The 23575-nt window shown below is 46.1% G+C and overlaps 1 protein-coding gene across 1 annotated transcript in view; it reads right to left on the reverse strand.

Annotated features, from left to right (window-relative positions):
* STIMATE (STIM activating enhancer) overlaps positions 1 to 23575 on the reverse strand; it is a 44951-nt gene that overhangs the window by 12641 nt on the left and 8735 nt on the right. Inside the window, exons 2-3 of the mRNA XM_016210223.2 lie at positions 2449 to 2497; positions 136 to 231 (exon numbers count right to left, since the gene is read on the reverse strand). Coding sequence (XP_016065709.1) covers positions 136 to 231; positions 2449 to 2497 — 145 coding nt within the window. The remainder of the gene's footprint in view (positions 1 to 135; positions 232 to 2448; positions 2498 to 23575) is intronic.

The raw sequence follows: 23575 nt of genomic DNA on the forward strand, positions 1-23575 counted from the left end.
CCTCCCCAAGCTGGAGGAAAAGCAAGCTGCCCTTCCCCAAGCTGGAGGAAACATGACCAGCAGCAGAAAGCGAGGCCAGCTAACATTTTCAGTGATGGGGAAGGTGACATTTGTACTCAAATATGAACCACTTACAGTGAACAAGGGTCCTCTTCGGTGAGATCTGCTAGGTACACATTGGCAAAGTGGATGAACAGCATTCCTATGGCTTGTTTGGAAGTGTCTAAAAACCTGTACAAAATAGGATCGGTACTTGTGATCACACCGACAGGAGGACAATATCCAATCTGGGAAAAATGTTAAGTCTGAAGTAGGAAAAAGCCACTGGGAGACCCCAGCTTTCAATTACCAGGCACCTCCTCCTGGGGCATCATATTTACTCGGGCCTGGTGTTTCAGCTACTTTTCAAAACCTTCAATAACACTGCACTGAAATTCCTAAAAGACCACTGATTAATAACACACAGGGTAGGCAAAAGTAGGTTTACAGTTGTTAACACAGAAAATAATACAATTAATAAATAATACAAGAATAAACTTTCGTGTACTCACAACTGTAAACCTATTTTTGCCTCACTCTGAATATTTAAACACATTAAACACACATTTAAAATATGTTTCCAGCCCTAGCCAGTTTGGCTCAGTGGTTTGGGCATCGGCCTGAGGACTGAAGGGTCCCAGGTTCTATTCCAGCCAAGGGCACCTCAGTTGCAGGCTCCGGCCCCCGGGCCCCGTGCAGGAGGCAACCACTTGATGTTGTCTCTCTCACACCCATGTTTCTCTCTCTCTCTCTCTCCCTTCCCCACTCTCTGAAAAGCAATGGAAAAAATATCCTTCAATGAGGATAAAAAAAATAAAATAATAAAATATGCTTTTACTTTGTTACTTTTTGTTACTTCAAAATAAAATGCCTAATGCCAACTTTGTGGTGAAGTCCAAGGTGCCCCCACTCGATGCACTCCCAGGAGCTAACTGCTGTGCAGGACTAACCAGCCCTGCGAAACCCTGGACTGCAGCCTACGCCGAGCCACGGTCAGCTGCTGCCGGTTAACAAGGGCTGGGATCGGGGGTGGGCAATGTCTTCTGTGAAGGGTCAGAGAGTAAATATTTTAGGCTTTGTGGGCCGTGGTTCTCTGCAGCAATTACTCAACGCTGCCACTGTAGCCTAAAAGCAGCCACAATCACTGCCATTCCTATAGCAGTTTATGAAAAGGGTGAGCCAGAACGGGCACAGGTGAGTTTGCCGACCCCTGGGCTAGAGGACAGGAGTTTCAGAAAGAACAAAACGAGGTTGTTAGTTGCTGGGACACCCTGTCATTTCCCCCAGTCCAGCCCGTCCACATCCCAGGAGCAGGTGGAGACAATGAGGCCCTTCAGTTCCTCCTCTGCCATGAACACCTGGAGACAACTTGTGGCGTGTGGCTGAGGAGCCTTTGGACTGTGGCCATCTCTCAGCCCCCCAGGCTGAGCATTCAGGGTGGGGCTTGGCCAGGGAAGGGGGGTGATGAATGGGCACACAGGCATGAGACATTGGCCACGGGTCTTAGGGCTGCACTAGACCTTAGAGGTGATCCAAACCAACTCTACAACTGAAGCTTGAAAATCAGTTCCTAAATCATGGCAAAGTAGGAGTCACCAAAGGGCTACATGTGTAAAACACAGAGCGCCCCAACCCTTGGTCCTCCCTAGGTCCCTCGGCCCAGGCTCGAAACTCAGATTTTAGGGAAACCGCTGGGGAGAGAATACAAGTAAGAGCTATGAACATCCAGAAATAATGCATTAAAGATCAATCAAGTATGTCCTTAAAGTTTTATAAAGAGGCCTCTATCACAGTGATTTATCAGATGTTTTCTGTGGAGGGGAAAATGGCTATCTTGTTAGGACAGGAACAAGCCTAAGGCAGCCCAAGAAAGACGGCTTCTGTGGGCATCATGTCCTGAAGAGCTGGCTGTCTCCTTCCCAGTAATTTCTTTTTTGAGTTTTGTCTATAGAAGCCACACCTGAAGCTTTACTGCCATTTTTATGAAGGAAAAGAGGTCACCACAGGGTTAACTGAGGAGCGAGAAAAACTAGCTTTGGGGAGAAGAGCATTTACATGCTGTTTTTGACTAATCTCCAAATTTAGATTATTTTTTGCTTATGCACATAGACTATAGAATCCCAGGGTTTAACATAATCTAACAGGGAGCCTTTAACTACAGGAGGCTGCAACCCAGACTGATATAGGTGTTATCTCCCACCTTCTAAAATCGGACAAGAGTGATGACAGAATAAAGGTAGGCCCAACATGCATCTGAGAAACAGAAATGCTTTCATATTACACATAGTTCCTAACGACTCACTCATTTAAGGGAGTCTAACACTTTGTTATGTATAATTGCTCACATTCCACCCCCATGCCCCCAACCATAAAAACATTCCAGAACTGAGTTAATACTTAAATACCTACCATATCCTCCATGGACGTCTTTCATGCTTTGGTTCTCGGAAGCGTTTGACTGAAAGAAAAGACACACATTCAGTAGCTTTCCACAGTGATAACAGAGAGAAGTGCATATAACAAGTTGGGTTATGAGCACATGCACTGTTTACAATGTCACATTACTTGCTCTTTTAATATGTGGCAATGTATGAAGGTCACAGCCGTGAAGGTCACAGAGGCCCTGTCCTGCTGCCGACCGGTAGACTCTTCAGAAACGGACACTTACGAAGAAGGACTCCCACAGTGTGTGGGAAAATCGTATTTTCTTCTTTGTGACAAGGCTCTCAGATAGGGACTGGAAACCACAAAGTGGGATGTAACTACTTCTAGCTTCGGGATGTACTCTCCCCAACGACAAATCCAGCCACCCACCCCAAGGCTCACTGAGTGCCACTCCCAGGGAGCCACTGAAGAGACACTGGCAAAGGCAGTGGTTGGGCAGGAGGGCTGGCACATAACCAATGTGTGGAAGTGCTGGAGAAGAGGTAAGTGTGGGGCAGAGTGAGGGCTCAAGAGAAGGGTGGAAGAAGGGTGCAGCTAGGAGAGGCTTCACTGGTGAGGGAAAGGTCCTGAAGGCTGGGTAGTTTAGAAATGGATCAGGGAGGGGAGAGAGCTACATTCTGGACAGAGCGCACACCATGAGCTCATAGGTACAGGGATATAACACGGCACAGTGTGATTGGCATAATTTGATTTGGCTTTGTTATAGCAGGTAACAAGGGAGACAAATGAGCCGGGGCCACATGAGGGAGGGTCTTGAATGCCAGGCTAAGGAATCTGGACTGAGTCCTAGAGGGGAGAAAAAGGCAGGAAAGAGGCTAAGCAAAGTCAAAGATATGGTGGGAACTGTGTTTTAGAAAAGGGCTCTGAATTGGGTAGATTCAGAATTGGGTTCCTGGGGTGGCAAGGGCTGAGGACGGACATTGGCTCTGTCACAGCACCAGGTGGCGGGACTCCCAGGTGGCGGTGGGACTCCTAGCCACAGAACCGCCAGCAGGGGCGGGTGCTCACTCAGCCACAGCCTGACTGACCTCAGAGGGTAAAGGACTCCCCAGATCGACACCTTCACTTGGGTCTACAGACACAGCCACTTGAACAGAGGAAAGCACAAAGGTTTCTGAGTTCCCTGTCCTCCAGTGAAGCTCCAGGCAGACTATTTCCACAAGGATTCTATTTACTGAAACAAACACGCAGAGTGTGCACGTGTGATGATGTCCCACACGAAGTACTGGGAAGAACCAGACATGGACAAGAGCCCGTGGCAGATGCCAAGTTACCACTGGTAGCAGGCAGGAGTGAATCCTGCAGAGCCCCAAGCTGCCAAAGAGGGAGCGGGGAGAGGAGGAGGGAGACAGGCAGGGAGAAAACGGCGTCCAATCAATAAACCCGACTTCTCTAAATGAATACAGGCAGTCTGCAGTTTGCAAAGTAAGGACCATGTACAGAGAAATGAAGTAAGCCTGGTGTTTAGAGACATTTTAGAGACCAAATAGCAGGTGGGATTGTAAGGTGGTCTGTCATTCTGTTGACATATCACACATGCAAAACATCAACAATGCTAAGGAATCTGGAGCTGATGCCAAGAGGTTCTGCTCGAGCAAATGGGTCTCGGGCAGGAAGCCTCCTTCCCACAGCACCCAAGTGTCACCAAGGGGCTGGGGGATCAGTAAGGGGAAGAAAACTGGGCCAGGACAAAACAGTCTGGAGGGAAAGCCCCCAGTCAGGGCTGGAGCCATGTCAAGCTCATTTGTTTTTCTGCCTCAGGGGAATCTCTTCCCATCAGTATAAAATACAAAATGTGAAAACAGAGCCCAAGGAGAAAATCCTCAGTCTTAGGAGACACATGCTGAAGTACCAGAATGGCTGCAATTTACCTTCAAATGGTTTAGGAGAAAAGTTACACATGATATAGTTATATACAATAAACATATTATAAATGGTATAATCATAATACATTATCATTATAAATAACAAGTACAACAAATATAAATAATTATATAATAAATCTATTATTTATATTAATATGATATATATTATATAAAGAGAAGCAAATGTAGTGTTATGGGCCAAATTGTGTCTCCCCTCCCAATTCATATGTTCAAGTCCTAAGCCCTAGTACCTCAGAATGTGACTCTATTTGGAACCAGGGCCTTAAAAGAATTAAGGTAAAATGAGGTCATACAGGTAGACCCTAATCTAACATGATGGTATCCCTATAAGAGGAGATCAGGACACTCACAGAGACTGGGGTAACCATGTGAGGACACAGTGAGAAGGTGCCATCTACAAGCCAAGGTGAGAGGCCTTGGAAGAAACCAAATCTGAGGACACCTTGACCTAGGACTTCCAGCCTCTAGGACTGTGAGAAAATAAACATCTGTTGTTTAAGCCACCTATTTTGCAGTATTTTGTTGTGGCAGCTTTAGCAAACTAATAAATGTGGGAACAATAATTGGTGAACTAAATAAAGAATATTTGGGTATTCATTAAATTATTAGACTTTTTGTAGGTTTAACACTTTTTGAAATAAAAAGTTGGAGGAAAACATACTCTAGAAGAATGAACTATGCACCCATTCAGAGGTCATTTGGCAATATCTATCAAAATTTTACATGTCAGGCCCTTTAACTGCCAGGTATGTGTTGACAGGTATTACTGCGACATGTGCCAAGACGTATATGGATCTTTACTGTAATATTGTCATAACAAAAACCCAGAAAGAAACCAATGCCTGTTAATATGGGGCTGGGCATATACATCATGGTACTATGCAACATTAGGCATTTACTAAAAACAAGGTAGGTCTGTATGGACTAATATAGGAAGATTTCCAAATTGTATTAACGGCAGAGTAACATGCACACCATGATTCTGTTCACATCCATTTTAAAGGATATATATTTATGCTGGTATTATGTATGTGTTTTTTTCCCCCTGAAAGGAAATGTGACTATTAATAAGGGCCACCTTTGATGAAAGGAATTATGGATTGGGGGAGTAGACTGTTTACATCATGATGGTTTAAAACATTCTTCCATATTCACATTGCTTTTATATCAAAAGTTCAGAAATAAAAGAGAAACCTGTGTCAAGAGACTTGTGCTAACGTAGCAGAGTGGGACGTGGGAGAAGCCATGTGACTCACAGCTGGGCTCTGGGACAAGACAGGGAGAAGGGGGTGTGCATGCCGGTCATGCTTGGGGAGCAGCCTCAAACAGCAGTGACTGAGATGGATTCAGATTCTGGGCTAGAGCAGAAGTGTGGCTCCTGCTCTCTGTCTATCATCCCCTCGCCCTAGAATCTGAGTCTAAAATCTTTTCTTTTTAAATTAAAGGAATAAGATACATTAAAAGAGCTATTCCACATCTAACTTTTTTTTTTTTTAAATATATCTTTATTGATTTCAGAGAGAGGAAAGGAGAGGGAGAGAGAGAGATAGAAACATCAATGATGAGAGAGTCATTGATCGGTTGCAGCCCGCAACTCGGGCATGTGCCCTGACCGGGAATCGAACCCTGATTGCCTGGATCCTAGGTTGACGCTTAACCGCTGAGCCACGCCCAGCCGGGCTCCACATCTAACTTGATAGGGAAAAAACACAGAAAAAAATTTATTCATCTTTCCTGCTGTCTGACAGACCCATTTGGCCAGAGAAGAAACAGACAAAATCCTCGCCTCCCTTACATTCTATTGGTGAGGGTGGGGGGTTGAGGGGAGGGGTAAAGATGGAGCATGTCAGACTGCGATAAGTGACACTAAGGCAGGAAAATAAAGAGGAGGGCTGGAAGTGGGGTTTGTGACTGTAGATAAGGCGGTCTGGAAGGGGAACAGAAACCTGGAGAAAGGAAGGGGCGTGTGGACATGTCAGATCTCTCGGGGGTTGTGGCCAGGGTGAGGGCTCCACCTTTGCCTGCAGTGGCCTGGGGGTGGCGGCACAGTCTCACCGCAGCTGCTGTGCTGACAGCAGCCTGACCGGGTCATGGGAAACAGGGAGGCCAGTTAGAGACCACCACCGTGACACCAACCCAGAGCGCGCGAGACAACAGTGGCTTGGTGGGGTGGTAGCAGGAGAGGGTGACAAGAGGTCGCATCCTGGTTTTATCTTAAACACTGCCCTGACAGGACATGCTGACGGAGTGGCTGTGGGTGTGAGAAAGAACAGCTGAGAAGTTACTCCAGAGCTGGGACTTTGTACTGCTCCACTGTGCTTCCAGTTTTGTCTGGTGGCGGTGGTGGTGCTAGGGGGTCAAGTTAAATTGGGGAGACACAAGACTTCTCTGCAGGTAAGAAACACAGAGTTGCCTCTGAGTCCCTCCTGGATGGTGAGCCAGGTACCCACTCCCATGGCAACAAGGCTGTTCTCTCCAGGGGCCTGTAGCTGTTCCCTCAGGGGCCACAGAGTGGCTCAGGCACAGCCCTAGGGTGACTGATCTCCTCTTGACTAAGGATGGAAAGAACTCAGTTGGAGCAAGATGCCAAGGCAAAATGCAATCCATTCTCTCTAACATTCATTTCTACCATATGGCGCCTGAGGGGGGAGGGCTGGTGGAGGGGCAGCAGGCACAGCTCAGGTGTAGGTCACAGCAACACCAGAGATGGCGGGGCCTAAGAGCCCCTGGTGGGAAAAGGAGGCAGGAGAGTGGGGGATGGAGGGTGTGGACAGAAAAGGGGGTACATTAGGGAGCACGCAGCACACAAGGCTATTTCATGCCCTCATGATGCTGTGCTGCCGCCTCCATGCACGGTGGGCTGCTAAGCAGGCTCTGACTTTACGCACACATATCCTGAAGACAGGCGTGGGGTCCTGTCTCCCTGCAAAGGAGTGCTGGCCAAAAGCCAGACAGACATGGCTTTGAGTCCTGTCTCTGCTACTATCTAGCTATGTTACTTTGTGCTAAAAAAAGGGGGGTTGGAGGCGTGCAGCTATGACCTACCAGGCTGGCATAAGGATTAAATGAGAGAACACAGATGAAGGGGCAAGCACAGAACCCATGCTCAGAAAAACAAACCACATTCTGTGTCCTTGCCCTGTCTTCCCTCCCTTGTGTCCGCTCCACTCAGTCCTGGACTGAGATGCCCCATCCTGGTCTCTGGTCTCTGGCGTGTGACCTTGGGTCTCCCAGCTGCAACCAGGCTCTCCACTCCAGCCTCCTTACTCCCATACCTGCGGGCAGCTCAGGGGCCTCCTGCCCCCTCCCTCTCCCCAGCGCCGAGTGCTCCTCTTTTGGAAGAGGTGGATATGCGAAGGGTATAAAATTCAGAGAGTACATTCTTTTGGTTAGTTGTATGGTATATCTTTGTCAATCCCTTCCTTTTAACTTTACATTGAAGGTGGTTCTACTGTAAGGAGCATATAGGTGAGTTCCCCCCACCCCGCTAATCTGTTTGTCAATTGTAGTGATTTGAAATGGTGGTCCCCAAAGACATGTCCAAATTCTGACCCACTAAACCTGTGAACATGACCATATTTGGAAAACAGGTCTTTGCAGATGTAATTAAGTTAAAAATCTTGAGAAGAGATCATCCTGGATTAACTAGATGAGTGCTAAATCTAAATACAAGTATCCTTACAAGAGAGAGAAGAGAAGAAGATGGGGGGGGGTGGTGCTCAGGAAGAGGGGCCTTGTGAAGACAAGCAGACTGGGCTTCCAGCTGTGACCAGGGGACCCTGCAGTGGAGAGACAAGGAAGACACAAGGATCTCCCCTCGAGTCACTGGAAACACAATTCATACTTTTTTCCCCTTTAAAAAAATGTGGGTTTTTTTATGTTATTGAATTTATTGGGGTGACATTGGTTAATGAAATTACATAGGTTTCAGGGATACAATTCTATAATATAATACATCATTTGTATATTGTATTTTGTGTTCACCCCAATTCGTACTGTTTACTTTAATCTTCATCCAAGGATATTTTTTCTATTGCTTTTCAGACAGAGTGGAAGGGAGAGAGACATACAGAGATGGAAACATCGATGTGAAAGAGACACATCGATTGGTGAGGCATGCCTCCTGCACATGCCCCAACCAGGGCCGGGGGTCGAGTCTGCAACTGAGGTGCATGCCCTTGGCTGGAATCGAACCCATGACTCTTCAGTCCGTGGGCCAACACTCTAACCACTGAGCCAAACCGGCCAGGGCCAATTCATACTTTTCAAATTGGCAAACAAGGTCCCCTGGCCTGGCCTCCCATTTTAGTGATGTCACTCACATTGTCCCTTTGGTTTGGGAGGACCCTCCCATTTTTTTTCACTTGCACAGTTCTTAGGCATGCTTCCAGTTTTAATTCAGACAATTCTAAGAATTGCTTCCTTTCCAACTCTCCAAAAGCTGGTGCTTTAAAGGTAAGCACATAAGAGGAGTGTCAGGACACTCCACTGGCTGGCACGGCACACGCAGGCAGGTCTTGTCCCCCTGCCTCACCTCCATCCATCAGGGCAGGAAGCGTGGACATGCTCAGAAAGGACTGGGAGGAAAGAGGGCTCAAGAACAACTCCGAAAGCTCCAATAATCACTGGAGGGAAGGGCTGGTTCTTGTCAAGCTGTCTCCCACTGCTCTTAGCTGATGATAGGAGATGCACCATGAACTCAAGTTGGGGATGCTGCAGAATTTCTTCTATAATCAGAGTGAGGAAAAAATTCTGTAACACGTCATCGAGTCAAGAAACACCATGAAATGAGACATCCTGTCATCCTACTCCGATCCGGTAGGAAAAACAGAAACTAGAGAAAGAGGAAAGTTATCTAAAATGTCACCATCTGAATACAGCCAAGATCACTGCTGCTGCTCATGCAGCAGAGAGTGCTGCAGTCAGAATTTGGCTAAGGGTGCCCCTCCATGGGGTGCCACTGAGGCTCTGATTAATCGTGTGATGACTGCTGAAATACAGGGAGGTGCTTGAGGAGATGGGGGCTCCTTGGCATCACTCCCCTGGTACTGCTCCTCCTTCCTTCCCCTGAAGGCTTCCCAGGCCTTGGTGCCGGCCCCTCCCTTGGACCTGTCCACTCAGGACATCGTGCCTCAGGCCTGGTCTCTCTCGATCCCCAAACAACCTTCCAAACCCATATGCCCTGCACCCTGCTCCCTCCCACTGTTATGCTGGGAAGTAATTCAACCAACTACTGCTGCCTCCTGTCATTCAGAATAGTGACCCATGGTGGCTTCACACACTCAAAACCAAGACATTTTAATGGTGTAATTTCGGCACCAAAAAAGGTTGAAGGAAAAGCTATCTTTGAAGAGGGACCTTTTTAACAAACTCTCAAAAATCACACTCAGGGGTAAATGCCATCACCCTTCAATGACATGACACAATGGATCCTGGGCAGAGAAAAGGCTGGGTCAGCTAGGCCCATTCAGAGAGCAGAACCCAGGTTGGATTTGCTTGCCACAATCAACAAGCACCTTGTTGGAGCAGAAACCACTACAAACGTGACTGGGAAGAGATGCAGAACTGCAGGCCTGAGCCACGGTAAACCTGTAAGGACTGTGAATTCCACACACACCTCGTGCGCCACCTCTGAGTCTTTTCCTGGGGCAGGGAAGGCAGAGGAGCGGCCTCAAAGGCCACCTTCCATGACTCTTCCACAAAACGTCCCGCTCAGAGCTACATCATGTTTTATGTAATAAGACAAGACTATTGTTTGTTTATTTGTCCATCTGTCTGCCTGTCCATCCATCCCCCACAGTTGTTGGTGGAGGGCTCAAAATATAAATAAAATTGTCACCCTTCACTCCCATGATACATAAATTTGTCAAAAGTCAAACTTTACACTTAAGATCTGTGTATTTTACTTTATGTAAATGATACCTCCAGAAAAGAAGTAGAACAAAATACACACAACCCCCTCCCCAGCCTTTCCACAGCAGTCAGAATAAAACGCAGGCTCCTTCTCACGGCCAAGGTACTGCAAGACTTAGGTCTGTGCCTGCTCCTCGACCTCCTCTCTGGCGCATGCTGCACGTTCTGCCTGGAACACTCCTCCCAGCTCGCTGGGGGCGGCTCCTTTTCATTCCTGTTTGAGCTTCCAGGCCCCCTCCTTAGAAGCCTCCACGGACCACCACACCCACAGCGGCACCCCTTGCCTTCCTCATCCCTCAATTTCCTTTCCACTTTATTTTCTTCACAGCTCTAACCCCCTCTCATCTCAGAAATCCTTACATGTTTCCCTGACCACTGTCCTTTTTCTCCCCACTAGAAAGTAAGCTCTGTAAGGCCAGGAACTTCTGCTCAGTTTGCCCTCATATTCCTGGTCCCTAGAGAGTCTCTGGCTCTTAACTGGTAGCTAACCAACATATGTGGAACAAAGGAATTCATCCAGTCTATCACTGAAAACGTATTTATTGAGAACTGCCCAGGTATTTATTTTTAAATCAGTGAGTTCCATGCATTTGCACAATGGGCTCTCCCAGAAGCTTAGTTTGCAAGCCATTAATCCCACAAGGGAGCTAAAATTGCTTAGCTCTCTTGGTTTTGAACAGGAATCTGCCAGAGGACAATTACCCCAAACCATTGTCCCTCTTAACCAACCACAAGCCAGGGTGAACTAGCCCATCAAAGTCTCCCTCCTTCATCATATCCAGCCACAGACGCAAGAACCAGACAACCTGGGTTTCTAGTCAAAGTGCTCAAGAACATTTTTTGGTAGAGACTTGGCTATTTTGGGACCAGATGAAGTCAAGGGTCTAAGTTAGCCAACTTTAATCCTCCTACGTGGAGGTTCTGCCAAAGGCTGAGAGAGAAACAAGAAAAAAAGCTAAACTATCTAGGAAATAAATATGCTTAGTTGTCTAAACACGGGGCCTCCTTAGAACCACAGCTTTCCCAGGGAACAGGGCAGGGCCGTCTGTTACCGATGATCTCAGCGGGGGTGAGGGAGCACGGTCACTGTGAGTCTTCCACTGGGATGTTTGATGGAAAGAAATACAAATGGCTGACAAACACACAAGATATGCAACCTCAATAATGTCGATTAAAAAATGTAAATTATTAATTATTCTCTCCCAGATTAGCAAACAGTAGGTGAGGATATTAGGAAACAGGCACTCTTGAACTGCTGGTGGAAGAGTAAATGGTACAACCCTGGGGAAGTGGGGGAAGTGGGTATGTGACCCTAGTCCCCAGAGCCACCAGGTAAAAGGAGGCATTAAACTGGTGACCAGGTGATGGGGTGGTTACAGTGAACAGAACCTTCTGGGACCCAGGGACACTGGAGGAAGAGATGTTACAGATGCTGCTGGAGGTGTGACAAATGAGGCCTCTAAGATGCCGAGTTGGACTTAAGAACCAGGAGGAGCTAGAGACCTGTAAGAATTCCTAATGAGAACTTGATTGTTGGTGTAAATTCTTCCTGAATACTGACGGAAGCTCCAAGTATGAATGGGCTGTCCTGAAAGGACCCCACCCTGCGAGCTGGTGCTCCTGGGCAGCTAGGGACGCTCTAGGTCCGTGGAACTCATGACACACGGCACCTGCTCCTGCGCTGTTGCCACTGCACTGCTAACCCACATTCCCTGGCCAAGTGAACTTCTGAATTTCATTTAATCTCACAGTGGGCAAAGACGGGTGTGCTTTTCTTTCCTATCTACAGATCACCTGAAAAGTTGCAGCAGGTACTTTGGCAACATCTACTATGATTTTAGATGTTTATATGCTGTGACCCAGAAACTCCAGCTCTAGGGTTTTCTTCTACGGTTACACACTCAAATGCCCAGCAGTCTGTAAGAGTGCACTGCAGCATTGTCTATAAGAGTGGAAGACTTAAAAACCACCTAAATGTCCACCAGTCAGAGAAGGGCTAAATATAAGCTATCACACAATGGAATCCAACTGTTAAACAGTGAGGTAGAGATGGTACACCTCTGATGAGTGAATTTTATGATACGAAATTATACCTCAATAAAGTTATTTAAAAACTGAGGTAACTCTATCTGTATTGATACGGAAAAATGCCACGTTAAATGGGGGAAAAAGCAAGTCACCAAAACAGTAATATGTTGTGTGAACTTATTTTTTAAAAATGATGTATGCATACAGAAATTTGTAGGCATACACAGAAAACTATTAACTATGGTTACTTCTCTAGAGAATGGAATTATAGGAAGCTTTCACTAAGTTATGCTATATATTTCCATGTTTTAGTTTACAAAGAGCACGTATTTTGTAGTAAGAAAAAAAAGTCAAAAAAGATTTGGGGAAAAAAGCTTCTGCTGCTAAACACAATAATTAAAAAATAACAAAGTTACAATTTTGCACATTAGGTAATTAACAGCCTTCCTCAAACCTTATTTAGAAAATTTCCTTCTGAGAGAAAAGACTCCAGCAGGCAGAACTCACTAGAGATGTCACTTCAGCTCATTTAGCCCACGTCAACCAGGGCTAGGATCCTTGCTGTGCTATTTATTATCTCTGCTGGCCAAAATGTCCCACCGTGCTCTTGTCAGCCAGGCCAGGGACTCCCCTCACACTTCATGCACACGGGCATAGCTAAAATAAAATGTTTATTGCATATGCTTGTATTTTGTAGATTCCTCCATTTTCCTACCTTTAAAAAATTAACCAAACACTAATCAATCTTAGCTGTGTTGACTAAGAGGCCTTTGTAGAAAGGACTGCCTTCACTGCAACCCCATGGCTAGTCAAACAGAAGGAGGCACGGCCCTAGAGTCTGCATTTCTCAGAGGTAACATTTGCAGCCCCTGATGTAGCCCTACCACAGAAGATGATCCTCAACTCAGGCAGCAAAAGCTTGTCTTGCCACTGCACCCTGTGGTAGAGGAGGCACCCACTAGCCCCAGGCGCAGTGATGGGCTGCAAATAGCAGGATGCATCTTCATCCTTGTAACCGCAAGGCTCTGACGTGACCCCAGCTGCTTAGGGGGATCCCAACTCAGCAGAGAACAGAACATATAACAGGCATAGGGAGGGCTCGTTTTCACACCTTGAACCTGGCGAGAAAGAATGGAGATCCAGCCATATATCCAACCACTAAGATGCAAGCCAAAGGAGTGAACACAGAACTGCCAACTCACTTAACCGGGTCACTCAACTCCAAGAATTTCACTAGGAGAAAACCCCTGACGTACTGCTTCATTCATAACGATGACTCCACCTGCCCTCCATCTGTAGTATATGACCTCCTGCTGGCCATATACTTCAAGTGCCATTCCCTGGCAGAGGTAAAGGGGCCACCAGCCACCCACCTCCCTCATCCAGCAACCTTTATGAACATTTTGGGAAGCAGTGTGAGCAAGACTGGCCACGGACAGGTTCGCATCCAACAGGGTGCCGCACCTAAGTCCTCTTCGCTTCCTCTGCTACCCAGACTGAATACACATTACCTATTCAACTGAGTTCCTAGGAGTATTTCTGAGGAAGCCCAACCAGACAGGGCAGCGATTTTCAACCAGTGTGCCATAAGAATTTTTTTATAAATATTTTTTATTGATTTTTAAAGAGAGAGAAAGGGAGAGGAGGAGAGAAACATCGATGTGAGAGAGAAACATCAGCTGCCTCCTGCACACCCCCTACCAGGGATATCAAGCCCACAACCCAGGCATGTGCCCTGATGGAATTGAACCAGCAACCTCTCAGTGCACATGATGACACCCAACCGAGCCACACTGGCCAGGGCCAGAATTTTTAAAACATGCAATACCTGACTATTTAGTCAGGGTCACTGACCTCTTTTCCCTTAGCTGTCAAATTTAAAAAATGACAACAACCAACACAACAATAGCCGTTTGGTGTGAATGAATCAAAATTATACCTTTTTTTGTTTGTTTTAGGTGTGTGTCCTTGGAAAACCAGTAGAGATGTTTCTGTTCAGTGCTTTCAGTGTACAAGTGCATTTAGGGAGGCTCTCAGGACAACCTGGCAGATGAATGCCTGTCATCCAAAGTGAGGGCTCCTGGACCAAGGAATAGAGGGGCTATACCTGGAGAGTAGGGTTTCCGGACCAGGGAAAAGAGGGTCTACACCTGGAGAGTAGGGTTCCTGGACCAGGGAACAGAGGGGCTGCAACTGGGAGTGTAGGGCTCCCAGACCAGAGAACAGAGAGGCTATACCTGGAGAATAGGGTTCTTGGACCAGGGGACAGAGGGGCTACACCTGGGAGTGTAGGGCTCCCGGACCAGGGAACAGTGGGACTATACCTGGAGAGTAGGGTTCCTGGACCAGGGAACAGTAGTGGTATATAACCCAGTGGTCAAGTGCATGGGCTCTGGCATCAAACTGCCTGAATTTGAGCCCTGGCCTCTCATGACCACCATGCCACATTTTTCCAGTGCTGCGTGACTTCATCCTCTGAGATGTCTTATCCTGAAATGAGGGAGGTGATAACCTATCTTAATGGGTTATTATGAGAATTAAACAAGGAACTTGCCAAAGTCCCACAGGCAGCAAGTAGTGGTCAGGACCAGAACCCAGGCCACTGCTGACCCTCATTCCCCATTAAACATGCTCTGGCATCGGAATAGACTGAGCTTGGCCTCTTGGTACAAAATGTAAAGCTTGTGAAACAAAAACCTCTATGTGCAATCCAGAAAGCATTATCAGAAGTCAAGAATAGCCTCCAAAAGAGAATTAGCTCAGAAAACTTAAATATATGTAGATAGGAAAACAATTCAAGAACTTTATTCTACAATGAAGCCAGCTAGTACTGTGTATAGCCACAATACATGCATGGCTCAAAATTTCAAGGCTGTGGTAACAAGTCAATTCAAGTCTTAAGGCAAGTTAAAACTGAGAATGTTTGGCCGTTGAAGTTCATCAGTACAGGGAAGAGGCCACCCTGGTGGAGCCTGTAAGAGGTCTCTGACAAGCCGTGCCTGTGGTTGCTCCTGCCACAGTCAGCCTCCCTCAGGACAACTCAGGCTCTTGGGCAACCCTGCTCCTGCCTCAGCCCAGGCCAAGCTGCTGGGAGCAGAGAAGAGGAAAGCCCTGTTTCCCAAGAGAGTGCAACATCCCTCCACTATCACTACATCCGTCCCCACCTCCCACCGGCACCTGCTCCAGGCTCTGTGCTCTTGGGCTGTCATGGCCAAGTGGCACAGTTAGGAAGGTTGGTGTGCCGTAGAATTTCAGTAATTAGTTTATGTGTGCCTTGAGATGAAAAAGGTTGAAAATTGCTGAGATAAGGTATCATCATCATCAGGAATATTGAGGGCTCCAGGCACTCAAGATAAGTCCACTCAATCAACCCAGTTTTCAGATGAATGGCTTGTTACAAAGCTACAGAAAGAGGTCAAGGAAAAGCTGGGGTTCTGAGGACTAGTTCCTTAGTATTTCAGAAGGTCTCATTTGACCTGCTCAACAGGTAAGAGCCAATGTGGCACTAGCTTCAGAAGGACCTGATGGGACTGCCAACTGCCTGTCAACTGCGTGGCGGATGGCCAGTGTCTAGAATACCATGCATTTACCCAGCAGAAGACTTCCTGCACTGGGGCTTCACCTTTGAACTTTATTGGTGGAAGTGAATTAATGAGCACCCTTAGCAAAACAATTAATAGAAGACCAGCTCTTCTCTTGATATCAGTTATAAAACATTTAAGACCTTTCCCCTAGCTTCTTGGCCCAGTGAAGTTGGCACCCAGCGTCTTTTCTTTTCAAACAATACAAGTTGTGTAACCAACCAGAATCTGAGCAGCAGCAGCAACAGAGTTCACTTCCTCAGTCCCAAAGCCTGGGAATCAGGTGGCAGGGCAGCAGAGGAAGCCTTAACTTTAAGTAATAACCTGACCCCAAGGAGACTTGGACCTTAAGTGAAGAAATCATCAGTCTCCTATGAGCTAAAATATCATGTGGTCCTCCCTGGCCAGCAATAGGAATCCCTCCAGAGTGGTCAGATGGGTAATTCAGGCACACTGGAGTTCCTCTCACAGTTATTTTAATCTCCTCACTTAGAAACAACAGAGGGTCTGGGTGAGAGGGAAAAGGGTGACAAATGAGAATTGTGTACAGGAAGGAGACACTAAATAAACCATGACTCATACGGCCAGGAGCACCAGGCTGTCCTAGAAAAGGTGGTCTGAGTCAAATGAGGATTCTTGAACCCCAGTGCTCACTTTGTTCATCTATCTGCTGGGATCCCTCCAATTTTCCTTCCATGAAGGCACAAGGAAGACCACCATCATGTGGCATGGTGGTCATGAGAAGCTCTACCAAGTTTTTCTGCACCCCTTGTCCTATTACACGGAATACAGAGTGAGTGACCTCAGGGATGAGGTCTAGGCATATAGCTTGGTTGAAGACCAAGTCAAAAGGGAGGTCTGTCTCCATCTCTTTCCTTGAGGGCTACGGACCACAGCTACAGGTAGTGAGGGAAAGCACCTGAGCATCTTGGGTTTGGGAAAAGGGCTCGCTGGGTGATGTTTTGGGATTGTCTTACAACTGTGTCCTCGTTAGTTCCAGCCTTCCTAGAAGTCTAGAATGAACATAAATCAACCTCAGAGAATCAGCATTCCCTGGCTCTGCTATTTCTCATCTGAGACAGGCCTGCATATGCCAGCTTCTGATCAGAAAGGCCAGGCACACTCATAAGACCTGTCCTCAGGCTCTCTGACCCAACTATAGTGCCAGGGACCATGCTTCCTTTGGGCTTAGTCGTCAACCAAGCTATCTGCAGCATACTTAGCTAAGCATCTTACCACACCTGACGCTACGCAAGGAGCCAGAGGCTGCACCACTCGTGTGGGTGGACAAGTACAGAACCCAAAGCAAGCAGAGTTAAAGCACTCTGCCAGGAAATAACCAAACAATCTGACATGAGAATCAAGACAGTGGTGATTATGCCTAAGCACGTTCTAGGGGCAAGGGAATGGCAGGTGGCTGGGAGAGACCATGAGCTCAGGGTAGTGAACAAAGACTCTACACAAAGACTCGATGTAACAAAGCTCTATACTGTGTACAAGCTAGAACTTTAGCGCTTCCTCTCCCTTAACATTGAGACAGGAGCTCTTTGGGCTGTTGTATGTTTGAAAGAGGGGGAAAAGAAGACCCATTGACTCCCTCCTTACAAAAAAGGTATTGAGAAGACTGAAAATGGGTAAAAAGTAACCGTGCACAGAATAAGCGGGCTCCATTTCCATTACTAGCCCATTTGACTCCCACCCGTAACTCAAAGGCTCATTATACAACAAATTAGTCTGAAATTTTATCTTGTTCAACAATCCAGTGTGGACTATAGAAACTCTGATTTCCTACCAGTTAAATTACATCAGTGAGCAACCAGGAAGGTTTGCCATGGACAAGGCAAACATAGGATATGACAAACTGCCTCTCTGAGCCCCTAAGACTGAGGAAGCAGCCGACTGCCACCCTGGATGAGATGTCCACTGGCATCGCTGAGCCTTCAACAACTCAGGAGGAATAGTGGTGCTACAACCCACTCTGGGATTCTGGCAGCCCTGCTCACCAAGATGAAATCCAGTCAATAAGCCCTCACTTGTCTGCCCTCACTTGTATGTAGATTATACCTTCATAGACCTTCTATAGACACTCAGCATACAAGCCTGAAATCGCTAGTTATTGGTTCAAGTGATCTGTCTTCCTAAGCAGATTGCGGACTCTTGGAGAACAGAGATCAAGTCTCCTAACCTTTCCCATACTCATCTTCACTATATCAGTATTCTAATTCTGTAACAAATGAATCCACAATTTAGTGGCTTAAAACAATAAACATTTCTTATTGGCTTAGCTAGGTAGTTCTGGCTCACCGTCTCTAGTAAGGTTGCAAACTACAAACCACCTGAGGCCTTGACTGGGCTGGAGGACCCACTTCTGAGAAGGCTCACACACTTGGCTGTTGGTAGTTCTCAGCTCCTTACCACACGAGTCTCTCCACAGCACGGCCTGAGTGTCCTCAAGACAGCGCAGCTGGCTTTCCCCAGCACAAGTGATCCAAGAGGAAGCAAATAAGACAAAAGTTGCAGTCTTTTTATTAACTTAATTTCAGAAGTGACATACCATTACGTCTGCCATTCTTCCAGTCGCATGGACTAACCCTGATCCACCAGGGGAGAGGTGTGCTTCAATCTGCAAGGCTTCTGTTATTTTCTCAAACTCACTAATCTATTCTTCTTGTAGAGCTTAATTTTCTGTTAAGTCCACCCAGTGAATTTTTCAGAGACTGTATTTTTAGTTACAGACATTCTACTTGGTTCACTTTTATGTATTCCACTGTGCCCCCCACTATGCTCCAGTTTTTCCTTAAAACCTTCAGTATACTTATTGTAACTGTTGTAAAGTCTTTTTCTGATGTTTCTATCATCTGTAACTTCCACGTCTATTTATACTGACTGACTTTTCTCCTGATTATAGGTCACAATTTCCTGCTTCTTCACATGTCCAGAAACTTTTTATTAGAGGCTACCCATTCTGATTGCTACATTAAGTATTTGAATTTTGTTGCCTTCCTTTAATGAGTATTGAAGTTTGTTTGTGTAAGCTCTTAAGTTTGTAGAGCAGCTTCATTGTTTCAAGGTTTTTCCCCCCTTTCTCTTTTAAATCAATTTTGAGGTGTACTATGTATCAAAAATGCACTCATATTAAATATACAGCTGAGTTCTGAGAACTGTGTACACTGATGTAACCCTCACTACAATCAAAATACAGTAATTTTATCACCCCAGAAAGTTCTCTCATGTCCCTCTGTAGTTGGCCCCCCCCTCTAACACCACAAGGCAACAACTAATTTGCTTTCTGTCATTAGAGATTAGATTTCCTGTTTCTAGAATTTCATATGTATGCTATGTATTCTTTTTATCTGGATTCTTTTGCTCAGCATATTCAACCACACTGCTGTATCAGTAGTCCAATGCTTTTTGTTGCTGACATGTATTACACTGTACAGATATACTATCATTTGTTTATCCATTCATGTGTTGATGGACATTTGGATTGTTTCCAGTTTGGGGAAATTATGAATAAAGTTCCTATTTATGTACGAGTCCTTTTGTGGCCATGTTTTCTTTTCTCTTAAATATCTAGAGGTGAAGTTCTGGGGTGTATGGTAGGTATACCTATCTTTATAAGAAAATTTCATTTTTTTAAAGTGGTCATACCATTTTTACATTTCTGCTAGGAACGTATGAGTTCCAAAGTTCACATTCTCTTCAACTCTTGGTGTTGTCAATCTTTTTCATTTTAGCCATTCTTGTAGGCATACAGTAGTATCTAATCATTGTTTAATTTGCATTTCTCTGATGACTAATGATACTGAACATCTTTTCATGTGCTTATAGACATGTAGAGAATGTCTATGCAGATCCCCTGCCTATGCTTAAATTGCATTGTCTTTTTACTGAGATGTAAGAATTCTTTACATATTCTTGACGCAAGTGCTTTGTCAGATATTCATATTTCAAATATTTTCCCCCAGTCTGTGGCTTTACAGCATGTTTTGAAAGCCAGAATGCCTGCTTTAGATGAAGTGTAATTTATCTTTTAAAAAAATGGTTCAAGCTTTTGTGTCCTAGGAAGTCTTTGCCCATTCCAAGGTCACAAAGCTTTTCTCCTATATTTTCTTCTAGAAGTGTTACAGTTTTCACTTCTACATCTAGATCTCTGATCTATTTCTACTCAATTTTTGTGTATAGTATCAAGACTTGTTTTTAAGCTATGTTCCCTTCCCTCTGGGGCTAGATAAGGCATGATTCTTTTGAGGTGTCTACTGAACACCTCAGTGTTCAACACAGTCTCTACTCTAACTGGAAAGAAAAACTCCCAGTCCTAGAAACAGTTCAGCTTACAGCCTCCCAGCAGCTGTTCTTTGCTTTGCCTCATAAATTTTACCCTTTGCACACACAGATTAATGTTTAGAAAAAGACTTGAGGAGACCCTTAAAAGCAAATGTCTAGAGTATTTCTTCTATGTAGCTCTTTTTTCTCCATATTGGCGCTGAAAATTCCAACTGCTTTGTCTTCTCAACTCAGCAAGGCTGCTGGGCTCTGCTTGGCTTCCTCCTCACTGCTCTGAGACCTGGCAACTGCCTCCAGCAGGAAGATGAGGGGAAGACTAGAGGGCTCACTTCATTATTTTGTTCCCTCAGAAATCACTGCCATGGTTGCCTGTGTCCAATCTCTGCAAACACTTGTTTTGTATATTTTGGGTTGTTTTCTGATTGCTTACAGAAGAAGGACAAATTCCATATGGGTGACTCCTTTATTGACAAAAGCCTCTTCATCCACTTTTGAACAGGCTCAAATGTTGAATTTATCTATCTGTAGAGGAAAGGGCCCTCTGACTTCAATGACAAGCCCTATTTGATTTCAGTGTCATAATGAAAAGTCTTTCGCTTTTTCCTTTCTGGTCCACCTTATGCCTAGAAAGACGACTGCAACGATGCTCCCAGTGAAAAGCCAAGCAGATGAGGAACAATGGGAAAGAACCAAATGGTGTTGAAGATCTTCACATTCAGGAGACAGAAAGCCTGGCAGACAGAGAAGCAGTGTCCTTGTGTCACAACTACACGAGAACACTGCACACAGCATGCAGGCAGAGCAGCGGGAGCCCCAGCATCAGGTGAGACCCAGCAGGTCTGATCCCGGTATTCCACGCAGTGGCTGCCACACCTTAGACAAGTCACTTAACCAACCAGTGCCTCAGTTTCCCCTGGTATAAAATAGGATAATATGAGTATGCACCTCATGTGGCTAATGTGAGAAACACAAGTCAACAAACGTAAAGCACTTACAGGGCCTGGCACATAACGAGCACTCTACAAATGTGACTCCGTACGGTCACCAGATCAAACACTGGCCAAAACACCTTCAGCCAAAGCACCTTCAGAGCCTGCAGCTCTGACCTCCCAACTGGGGAAGGATTACAAGGAAGATCGAAAGTAAACCCTCCATTTACATAGTCTCAAAATATCTTCCCACAAATTACTTATTAATTACAAGGGAGAATTGTAACTACACAGTGGAAAGACATGAAGGAACCACCTTCCCCAAGTCATCAGAGAACCTCAGCAATACTGGGACAATTCAAGACCAGGGGCCTCTGGTTTTGACACACTGAGGTCACAGCATCGCTTATGCAACACCCCTGCCCAAAACTCACAACCTGAATGTAATCACAAGAAAACATCCAACAAACTCAATCTGAGATGTTCTACAAAATCTCTGATCTGGACTCTGCAAAAGTATCAAGGCTAAGAAATACAAAGAAAGTCCGAGAAATTGTTCCAGACTAAAGGAGACTAAAGGGCTGTGGCAAATGAATGCAAAGCATGACTCTAGACCAGGATAAAAGAGCTGTGAAGACAGTATTTGGGCGATTGAAGAAGTCTGAATATAGACTGTGGATTGATAACATTAACACTAACTATCCCGAGTTTTGATAGCTGTACTGTGGTTATAAAAGAGAACACCGGTGCCCTTAGAAAATGCATGCTGAACTATTTAGTGATTAGAAAAGAAAGATCTCAGTCTACTCCCATCTCCTAGGTCTCATTGCTCTCTTTATGACCACCCTCCCGGCAGAGAGCAAACTGCCACTTTGGGCTTGAGCACTTGGCCAGAGGAAGGGGCCATGCCAGCACCAGCCTGGCAGACGCGCAGACCAGGCCCAATGAGACACAGAGACACACAGAGGCCTAACTTGTACAGTACAGACTGTACATCCTATAGACTTCAAAGGAGAACAGTATTAGGTCAGTAAGGAAAGTTTCTTGGAAGAGGGCAAGATGTGGCTAGGTGAGACGGAAAGTGAAAAGTATTAGGGGAAAGAGGGATGTGGGTAGGGGACGGGGCAGGATCAGGTGTGGCGGGTGCAGGGACTGGGAGAAGAGGAGCTCTGTGGCATCTTGCTGCAGCACAGTGTCTGATAGCATGGACATCCACAGCCCAGAAAGGGAGCATGGGGCAGGTCCAGAAGTCTGGCTGTCGGGCAAGATGCCTGAGTGCCACCTCAGTCCCAGGCGAAGGGCTCACCACATAACACTACTGGCAGCTACAGCAGTGGGAGCGAGGGCTGGGCAGCTCACTGGTATGAATCAGTGGTTTTCACATGCTATGAATACCTTCAGACAGCACTGTCCCCCCCCATCCCTCCTTGCCCTCATATCACTGCAAACCAAGGCTCTTGATGGAAAAAACACATTAAGTCTCCCTGCATTGTGGCTGCAGGACCCTAACACCCATCCCTTGGGCCAAGGGTGGGGCCAGCAGTGGAAATGGCAGACCTGCAGTCTTCATGTCTGCTGCCTCAGAAACCCCAGCAGCAACCTGGGCCAGTGAGAAGCAGCCGCATCTGTAAAGCACCACGTTCACGTGAGCTCAGAGGAACTCCCCTGCATACGCCACTCCTTTCCATGTGTAGAGTGGCACACCAGGTGCAGGAGGCCTCGCTTGCTGGACAACCTGCAAATATTTAAGCCCCAAACACTATTCAAATAGAAAGCCTGCTCCAAAGCTCCAATGCTGCCTTGGCCAAGACGTTCATTCACATTGCACAAGGGTCTGGGAAAGAGATGCGGTGTGCGCCACGGCTATCCACCCTGTTCCTGCAGGACAGCCTCTTGAGCTTATGTCATTTCACCCAGGAACTGTCACCACCTCATCAACCCTGTTCATGCCATTAATGAAAATGTCTTCTAAGAAAAAGGAAAGGCCCATGAAGAACTGTGATGAGCTTAAGAGGTCAGAACAGCCCACAAAAAGCTGGGGGGGAGGGGTAAGAGGGGGCATTTTGAGAAAGGTGAACAAATGAAAAACGAAGTGTTGGCCTTGCATGTGTCCCAACCTGCTGTGCATGCAATTTTGTCCATGAAAGAAAAAAATAAAGAAAAAGCATGAAAGCTTTGGCACCTGGCAATGGTTGGTGACAGGAAATGCCACAAATACTTGACATCAAGTTTTCAAAGCAATTTTAGAGCCAAGAGAAATACTGGTTGAGTGCCCCAGCCAGCTGGGTGACCCTCCTTCCTCCATCATCCCTTTGCTGCATGCCACCTCCGCCCATGAAACCTGGCCCTGGGTAAGGCCAAAGCCTCACCAGCTCCTATCTCCACTCCTGAAGAGATGCTCGAGTGGAACCTGACTGTGGCACAGAATACCTTTTAGAATGAAGAGGACACTCTAAAAATGAGACAG

This window comes from Miniopterus natalensis, chromosome 15 (assembly GCF_054644295.1).
Source record: "Miniopterus natalensis isolate mMinNat1 chromosome 15, mMinNat1.hap1, whole genome shotgun sequence".
NCBI classification, from domain to species: Eukaryota; Metazoa; Chordata; class Mammalia; order Chiroptera; family Miniopteridae; genus Miniopterus; species Miniopterus natalensis.